The sequence below is a fragment of the Ceratosolen solmsi genome, unplaced genomic scaffold, assembly GCF_000503995.2.
Source record: "Ceratosolen solmsi marchali unplaced genomic scaffold, CerSol_1.0 scaffold2, whole genome shotgun sequence".
In the NCBI taxonomy this organism is placed as follows: domain Eukaryota; kingdom Metazoa; phylum Arthropoda; class Insecta; order Hymenoptera; family Agaonidae; genus Ceratosolen; species Ceratosolen solmsi.
Genome location: NW_011948422.1, coordinates 3100210 through 3110023, shown reverse-complemented (window position 1 = coordinate 3110023; position 9814 = coordinate 3100210). Strand labels below are relative to the sequence as shown.

The 9814-nt window shown below is 36.0% G+C and overlaps 2 protein-coding genes across 2 annotated transcripts in view; one reads left to right on the top strand and one right to left on the bottom strand.

The window, feature by feature from the left end:
- The window catches only part of LOC105361797 (uncharacterized oxidoreductase dhs-27), a 3683-nt gene extending 1867 nt beyond the window's left edge, over positions 1–1816 (bottom strand). Inside the window, exons 1-2 of the mRNA XM_011499076.1 lie at positions 1766–1816; positions 730–1101 (exon numbers count right to left, since the gene is read on the bottom strand). Of these exons, the coding sequence (XP_011497378.1) occupies positions 730–1047 (318 nt within the window). The 5' untranslated portion in view covers positions 1048–1101; positions 1766–1816. The remainder of the gene's footprint in view (positions 1–729; positions 1102–1765) is intronic.
- LOC105361798 (E3 ubiquitin-protein ligase RNF19A) overlaps positions 1–9793 on the top strand; it is an 18634-nt gene extending 8841 nt beyond the window's left edge. The window contains 5 exon segments of the mRNA XM_011499077.1: positions 4459–4657; positions 5588–5783; positions 7242–7428; positions 7483–7835; positions 8780–9793. Coding sequence (XP_011497379.1) covers positions 4459–4657; positions 5588–5783; positions 7242–7428; positions 7483–7835; positions 8780–9029 — 1185 coding nt within the window. The 3' untranslated portion in view covers positions 9030–9793.
- The last annotated feature ends 21 nt before the right edge of the window (positions 9794–9814 follow it).

The window sequence follows — 9814 nt, the reverse complement described above, 5'->3', positions numbered from 1 at the left end:
TTTTTTTTTTTTTGGGGGGGGGGGGAGGCTTACGTAAAGTTCAAAACTCTGTATATAGAGAATATTTTGGAATTTAATACTCGCAATACCAAATTTTCAATCTTCTATCCTCAACGCGTGTTTATCTATTTATTCTGATATTTGTTTATTATTTATTATCTATTATTGAGATTATTGTTCCGACATCTAATTATTTTAATTCTTATTATTGCACATTGAATTTCATAAATTATATATTAATAAGTTGATTGGTTAGATGGAGTTGTTAATTTTCATTTAATAAATATTCATTTTGTATTTTTGATTAATTAATAATTCAATGTATTATTACAATTATATAGACGCTCAATTTCTAATCAATAATAACATTGAATTAATTTTATGTGTTTTAGTGTTTGATTTTTCGAACACAGAATAAAAATCATCCTTCGTGCTAATAATCTACGGATTCATTTTACAATTAAAATTTCATTCTATTAAAGCAACGGCTGTTCATTCGATAAATGTACAATTAAAGTAAAAATAAAAATTACTTTATCCGGAACAAGCCTGTCATAGAATAACGAGAGCATTGGGGACAGCGGGGAGAGAGTAGAGAGTAGAGAGAGAGAGAGAGACGGGGGGGGGGGGGGGGGGGGGGGGGGGGGGGGGGGGGGGGGGGGTGTGGGGGGGGGGGGGGGGGGGGGGGGGGGGGGGGGGGGGGGGGTTAGAACGGGAGGAATAGTGTACCTGCGTGTAAAACCTGATCTCCCTTAAGTCAAATTGGGCTTCGGTGACGAAGAACCGGCTATAGGGATCCTGGGGCAAACGTTTGACGATGAGGCTGAGATTGGTGTCCGGCTGCTCCGGCATTGGCCGGTACTCCACGTTGACCGCGAGAATGTCACTGAGGACGCTCTCGCCGGCATTGCATCCTGGCCGCACCGTGAAGTCGCTCACCGCGGGCTCGGAGTCCTTGCCATGGTGCTCCTGGAGCATACTCTCGAGCCATTCCTTCGTTATGTTCCAATCGGCGCAGGAGCCCTCCGTGTCCTCGCTGTCGGACATCTCGGCTATTCTCCTCTCTTCCCTCTTTTTCGCTTACGACACGAGGAGACGGTTCTTAAAAATATTTCTACGCGTTTATGCGGGCGCGAAAGTAGAATACTTAGAAGGAAAGCCTTTCCACCACCGACTTATTCCATTTTACTTATGCATTAATTGTATTGGGTTCTCTTTTCTTTTTTTCCTTCTTCTTTTTTTTATTGGATGCTTTATTTTGAGACACCGGATCTTAAAAGTGCGTTTGGCAATATTACGGAGCTCGCCGAATGCTTGAATTTCCAAAAGCGTGCACCAACTTACGAATGGATTGAACGAGTCGACAATGTACGAGATAAATAACGATTAAATAAGTAGAATGAAGTTGGCACGTAAGGGTCTAAGGATATTGATTAGAAAAGAAAAAAAAAATGTATATTCCTTGGCTCGTAGCGGAAATTTTTCATCTTTTAAACGTAATATTAGTTCATCATTCAGCCACATGTAAAATAATTCATACGTTAATGGTAATAGCATTGCTTTAACGAGCTGTCAATTGTCATCGTGTCTCCCAATAAAGTGCAAGCTAAACGTAAAAATACCATTGTGCCTACGAATCCACATCGTAGAACTCGAAAACTCGAACGAAACCTGCACGACTACTTAAAATTCAAATGTAAAGTAAGCTTCTTTCTTCGGGTGAAATAATAAGTTTCTTTCTAAATATTATAATTAATCTAATTACCGATAACGATGGCGGTTCTTCCCCCTTGTGATAATTAATGATCGAAAGGAGCAATGAGAGCAAAAGGAGCGGCGGCGACTGATTGTCCGGAAGGTCTTTGCCTTGCCAGACTTTTTGATTGCCAACTCAACTTGGCGGACGTTGCCCCGAAGTGCTGGGAGGCTGCAACCTGATCGTCAGGACCATCGTCCACTTTCTCGATGTGGCTTGGCTTGCCTCGGTCAGCGGCGGCCGGCGGTTGCCCACCTCGCCGTCCTTATCTTATCCATTCGCTTCGATTATCACCTTTAATTAGGACTCTTGGCCTTGGCCATGGACGTTAAGCCCTGGGGCCAAGCTAAGCAGCGCGAGGGAGCCTCGCCCACCGCTTCTTTTCTCCATTTTCGCTCGCTCCCTTATATCCTCTCGGCTTTATTTGGGCGGCTGCTGACGTCAGGCCTCCGAAAGGACGTTCATTCGCTTTTCCAGCAGCTCGGTGACGACGGAGGCGGCGTCTACGCGGAGGCTAACGAGGATACGGCCGACGGCACGGCGTGTGCGCCTGCAGTTCTAATGGGCGGAACTGCCCGCGAGACTGGACTCGCACGATATGTCACTCGGGTAACTCGGGCGCATGCTCTGGAAATTGCTTGCCTTCCATCTCACTCTGGAGCCTGAGTTCATCCACTAGAATCAATATTCTCTCCGTCTAAGAGTGAACGAGAGAGAGAGAGAGAGAGAGAGAGAGAGAGAGAGAGAGAGAGAGAGAGAGAGTGAGTGAGTGAGAGAGAGAGAGAGTGAGAGAGACTGCGGCGAGAGGGGATCTGGGGGGGGGGCGCTGGGCTATGCAGAAATTCTGCTAATTTTTTTTTTTAGATGATTGTACGAGACATAATAAGGAAACAGGGGTTTTTCATGAATATGATCTCTGCAGATTTTATTGTATATCTCTTAATTTGTTATATTTCTCAGGGAGTTGTTATGATAGATCTTCATGAGGTCATTCAAAGGTTATTTCTCATATAAGAATTGTTTTCTCAATTAATTGTCCTTTTAAATAAAGTCTATTTTAATTATCAAAGTAATACGTTAACAAACATTATCTTTATTTAATAAATTACAATCAAGCTTCATTCAAGCTTCCACACATTTATCTGCCATTGTAAAATGCATAATATGTTAAATTGTTAAATTGTGATTTCACTTTTTCCTCGGGATTTGCATTCAGAAGGATATCATAAGCATTTTCTTAAAAAAAAAAAAAAAAAAAAAAAAAAAAAAACAATTTAATAAAATAATTAAGAGCCAGTAATAAATATAATAATTAAAATTAGCCTCCCGTTTTAAAATATCGACAAGAAAAACTTTCGACTATAAAATATGTACTATTTCAATCCAAATACATGCATTATCAAGAATTTCGAGAAATTCATTTTTGTTTAATTGTACTTTTACTCAGTTAGTGTATTTACCATTTAATCTATTTATTATAGAAGAAGAAAAATTCATTTTTATTCATCGTTGGAAATATAAATTAAACGTTCATTTATATTTTTGGAAATCGTAAATATAGAAAGTACGGGAGTATAGGGAGGAAAATAGTTAACGAAGTTTGAGTACACGTACATTCTATATTTATCAGAATCAATTCTTGCTGTATTTAACAGTAGTATTGTTGAATGTAATGTTAGAAAAATCAAAATTTCCAAAATTCAAGTTTAAAAATGATAATATACATTTATATATAATAACTTTTTCGTTTGTATTTGTTTGTATTCGATTATGTAAAATTTCTGCATTTACTTTGATAATATAAAATATCTACATTTTGTATAAAGAACTTCGTCTTTTCTGCTTAAATAGCTCGTGCGCAAATACATATATGAATATCAACTTGGATTAGTTAAATAATTTGAATGATTTATATGTATATATAACAATTTATATTATAACTTGTATAAATGAATTTAATATAAATTTTTATGAATTGGCTTATCAACGATATACGAGTGCTGTATTATTGGTAGAATATGGAGATTTTACATAATTTTTACATTTTATTTCTATCAGTTACTTTGTAATGAGATATTCGTATTTATAATTTATCGTATTTTTGCTTTAAAAAATGATTTTCGCAATGTTTTTATTGTGTTGCTTGATTAATGCACGGTAATAACAATGCTCTTAAAAGTTTGAGTGTCAAACATTAAATTATTTCAGTAGCATTTCGTTGCAAATTTATTATTAATCGTTGGACTTTTTTTACTTCTGCCGTAAAATTTGCCATTACCCGTAGAAAGCCACTATAAATATTAATTAAAATTTTCTTTTAATCACAACTCTACCGTATGCAAATCAAGATACATTATATAATTATTACCTATATTAAATAAATTACGAGAGTTGGGCAGAATTTCGAACGAACGGCATGTAAAATGATTGTAAATGATTGTATAGTCATAAATGCATAATGATCATTATAGTAGTTATTTGATAAATCGAAATGTCGATTAGGGAGTCAAAGTCGTCAATAGCGAATGACGAGCCATTCATTTATATAAGCAAAATAAACGGCTTTTACGGCCATAATTTCGTGCCCTTCGTACATCATCTCCATACACACTCAGTAAATATCTAGGGAAAAAAAAAAAAAAAAAAAAAAAAAAAAAAAAAAAAACCATGAATCAATGTTTTGTTTTATATTCCTGTTGCAGATTCTGATATCACCGGTGTTGGCAGGCCTGGCAGTGGGTATCGGAGTGCCTATTTTATTGTTCTACGTTTACGGTGTGGTACCGGTCTCGCTATGTCGTAGTGGCGGTTGTGGCGTATCAACCAACGGATCCGGAGTTAGATTCGAATTCGACGACGAGAACGAATTAATGGGCGCCCTCGGCGGCAGGAATACTGGAGGTAGAATCTCCGAACACGTGCCATTTTTTGTTATCAAATCCGCGCGGAACATTCGGGGTCACAAAGCGTGGAGACTAATCGCTTCTCAACTTGCGCGCGCGCGCGGATACATTGTAAATATAAAAAATTGCTTTTCCTTTAATTTTCATGTATGTATTTTATCGCTAATGGTTTGTTTGAACAGATTAAGCAATTATTTCACTGCTTTATAATATATCAATATTTTATGATATTTATATCATTATTAGTCTTTAAAGTTTAAACAGCGATGATTACTTAATTTAACAATATTAAGCCGTATTTATTACACGGATTATTTAAAAATAAATTTGATATAGTTTTCATTTAAAGCTTTATCATTTACGCGCCTTGTAATGATCGTTTCATTAAAAGTGCTCCAAGGTCAATGGAGAACTGAAAATGTATCCGAATTCGTAAATTGTATTTGCGAAACATGACTCGATTTGAAACTAATAATACATTATTAAATAATAGAGCTTTATGCACGAAGTGATTAGACCGATTGCTGTCATTTATTGATTTTCATAAATATCGTAGTTGCGGGGTGAAAAAACGGGCGAGACGAATTTTCCATAGGAAAAACAATCGATATTATTCTGCATATCGATGTCTGCTTCATTTCAATAATCGCAAGGATCGCTGTTTTGTGTCGAGTGCTCGGCCACGAATTTGCCGAGCGAACAATATTTCGATTCTTTCGGATTTCGAAAAATATTTCGAACAAAATTCGATGATTCCATTAAATAAAATATCTCATCTGATAATATGAATCTTAAGATGTTAACGAGCGCTCACGTGGACGTTGCTATTCGGGATAGGATTATTGGCACGGACTTGAGTGTGCTCACAACCGAATGGGCCATTAACCGATAAATTATAAATAAATTTCGAATATTACATTGACCACAGACGCAGCTTCCATAGACGTGGCAAGTCATCGGGGTGGCAATCCATCGATAGGGGAAGCCTCGCTCTCCCTTGGGAGTGGCAGCCAGCTGGAAAAGTTGGGTCGGGAGAATGACCGGGAGAGTGCGAGTAATGTCGCCCTGGCCGGCACGAGCATCGCAGGAAGTATAGGCTCCAGCGTCGTTCCCGGAGGCCAAAGGTAAAGCTCGAGCTTTCGCGATGGCCTCACGACTCCCTATAGCTTTTCCGTTCGCCACGAGGCTGGCATATAGTCCATTTTACAGAGTACCCGAGAGATCGGAGAGATCTAGGGCCGCATAATTGGCGCCTGCTCGTTCTAGTATTTATAAACCCTTCAAGACTACTTATTTTTTAGTTTCAGCGGCGCTCGAACAACGCCCTTGGACGTTGAAAAATAAAAGTTGTCGCGATGGGAACACGGCACATTTACCATCGTAATCGGATTTCGTCATTCTCTGTATAGAAATAAAAATAGTCTTGTATTTTTTGTTATATAGTTTTAACTTACAGTTAGAGCCATAAGAGAACAAAGCTACGTCAAATCATTGTATCTCGTTGATTAAAGAGTTAATTAAAAGTTAAAGAACGTTGGGTACTTTTTAATTTACTCTTGTTGTTGTCGGATACTTGTAAGAGGAATCGCTGGTATGTATTGCTAGACTTGCAAGACTAAAAAAAAAGTTCATCAATTCTAGTCAGTATTGTATTCAATAAGGCTTATTGTTAATAAGACATGAATTGAAACGTTATTAAACTGCTTTATAATGCTGAATCGATATAAGAATTATTTTTAATTCAATAATTTCTGTCATCGTTAATTCACTTTATCGTCATGAGAATGAGCATTCGAGAATGGTATTAAATAACATAATAAAAAAAAAAATTTTTTATTTATACATTACTATTTTCATTAAAAAGAAATAATATTTATTTGAGAAATATAATAATTTTATCGTAAAATGATCTATTAACTTTATTGTTAACAATTTCTTTTAATCTCTCTTTCGTTCATATTTATATTTTTAATACGTTTTTACATGCAATTTTTTTTTTTTTTTTTTTTTTTTTTTTTTTTTATAAGAATTGAGATATAAGAGTGCACTATTTGAAATAATTAAAATCTTTATTTACGTTGATTTTCAACTTTATAAATAATTCCGACTTCCGAAAAATATTTAAATATCAATAATATTTTCCGACCAAATAAGCTCTCAATTATTGATTGTAATGTAAGGTGTGTAATTTTAAAGTAGTAAATATATTTTGGATAATTACATTCAATTTTATAATTATACGCTTGAAAAATAATCGTAAAATGGATTTTGGAATTATTTCGACAATTGCATTGTTATAAATGCCAATTCCAATACATGGATAAAATAGTGTTAAAAAAAAAAAAAAAACAAACAATCGATGTAATGTAAAATAGATGTAATGTATACACCGCGCGTGCAAATACATGCAAAACTATAGGCCCAATCGTGTATACAAACCCAGAAAATACTGCAAAAATATATTGATTCGAGTATGCGTGTGTTGACTTTACGTATAAACGGAGGTTCTTGGAAAAAGAAAAAGAAAAAAGAAAAGATGCATGACGAAATTTAAGTTTATCAATATTTGTAAAATAATATAGATTGGAGGTTCAAGCGGACGTGACATCGACGCAGCGCTACAGCTTATGTAGCGAGACGGCATCGGCGGCTACGAGTCTCTCGGAAAAATCAGTAAATGCCTCGATTGCCCCGGATGACGGATCGGCCTCGACCCGAGCACTTGCCGGCTCCGTTCTCAACATGAAGCTCGAGGCCTCCAACGAGGCCGTGACGCCCTCGACGCCACCCGCGACGCCCGCAACGACTCAGCCGCTTTACCAGCACCAGCAGCAACAGCAGCAACAGCAGCAACAGCAGCAACAACGAATGGACTCGGCCTCGGGACAGGCTGCCTCTCTCAGCTCGCTCGAGGAGATCACACCCGGGAACTTGGCGAAGCGCACGAGACGTAGGCCAGCTGGTGAGAAGCAGCAGAGCAGTGATTCGAGTAGCAATTGGACGACGACCAGCGCCGAGGACGGAGGCAGCGAGAGGGTCAGATTCGATCATCACGTAAGCTTTATCGACGCCGATGGGGAAGCTATTGGCAACGCGAGGAGTCTAGCCAGACGCAAGAGAACCAACAAGGAGATGGAGCAGCAGGTTGTCCCAACCGACACGCAAAGATCACTGAGGTTCCTTCGGCGTCTTTTCTCGCGATAATCGTATCCATGCGATTTTGTTCTCTGGTGAGAAAATCAAAATTGATCGCTAGATTTGGCCGATGGGGGGGCTTCCATTAACTTGCGCTAGGCTTTACAAATTACAGTTTGTTTTTATTTTTATTCCACGGGCTTTCTTATGTGCACCTTCATCCGAACACTTTAAAAGCTCTGCTCTCTTAACTATAAATGCGTGCTTACTTCACTATAATTTGATAGCGATAATCCAATCTAAAAGTCGTCCAATCTAAAACACTTTTTTTTTATTTCATAGTTGAATTAATTGCATTATCAGTTTATCGTTACATGCTTATTATATGTGTCCTCGTGATGTAATAATGTTAATAAATCATCGTAATGTTGAATGTACTAACGTAGGATTGTAAATTGGGATTACATTTAACAGTTTATTGAAATTTTGTAATCTAATGGCGATAAAGTTTAGCTCAATAATTCTCATTGATCACGTTGTAAAAATAACAGCTTTCTTTTGAAAATTGTACACCAAGAATTTGATTTATGCAAATTTTAATAAATACAATGTAAGTATAGGGAAATTTTAAAAAACATTTGCAATTGGAATGTTAAATATCATTAATTAATCATGAGATTAGTTAGTTATTCGGATACTTTCTGGTAAAGATTTGACATAGATTGTTAAAACGGATGATTTTTGTTAGCAAAAATCAAGGTCAATTAATCGATCGGACACAATGCTTACAACAAACATGCTTGAAAAACATGCTTACAACTACATTTTCATTGTACAATTATACAATTTGTCATGGCTATATCGATTGTGTACCGAGTAACGAGGATTTTCTATTATATTTTATAAAATTTTCTCACCAAAGTAAATATTTAAGTGTTCGATTAAAAATTAAAAAAATTGTATTATTAAATGTTTTTTTTTTTAGATCATCGAATGGCGATTATTGGAATGTTTCGGAAGTAGTTTGTCAGGAAAGAACGAGAGAACGTGTTAATGTGGCAACATTAAAAAACGTCTTCTTTCATAATTCTTCAACCAATGCGGATAGAGATAAACGTTTATCATTGATAGAAGAGCCATTTTCTATTAAATTGCAGATGAACGCGGTACATATAGGTATACACCAGGTCGAACTAGCCGTCGAAGCAAGGTCGGATGAAAATTTAAATTGCTAAAATATTTTCGAAAATCAATATGAAGACTGAAAAAGTGTTGGCAAAAAATTGTGAATTTACGTTTTAATAAGAATAAGGTAAACAGAAAATAATAAAATGAGCTGTGAAAATTGGTATGATATAATTACGATGTAGAGATGTACATGATTTTGTACATGATAAGTGTATATAGATGCATATGTAAACACACACTCACGTATATTTATACATGATTACATGAATAAGACGATATCAATGTGAGAAGCGCATTTTACAAGAATAACTTGTGATTTCAAAGTTTGTAAACTTGTGACAAAAAATGAACTCATTCACGAATTATAGTTATATCACTATATCCGTAGGATAAATAAGTTTATTTTTGAGTTTATAGTAAATTATATTTTAAAAATTATATTATTAATCAGCTTTAAATTTCATTATAATGCTCGATGTTAAGAATAATCGTCGAGCCTTTTGTACTTCGGTAAGCTCAGCTTGCATCAAAGAACAGCAGCTTTTACATACAGATATATTAAAATAAAAGAAAAAAAATATTTGCTTGTTTAATTGTTATATCGGTTTAACGAGATTTAGACTTAGTTTATGTGAAAATTTGTAAATGTTTTAAAAAATTCAAACAACGATATGTCAAAATTATACAAAATAAGCTTGTACGCTGCCTGCGTAAAGGCTTTGTGGAGTACATCACTTGATTCATTTGAAAGCAACGCAAACTGCCGCCTTCTTTATGATCACATAAACAATGAAAGAATATAGTAGGTGATGATCATAAATAGATACAACAT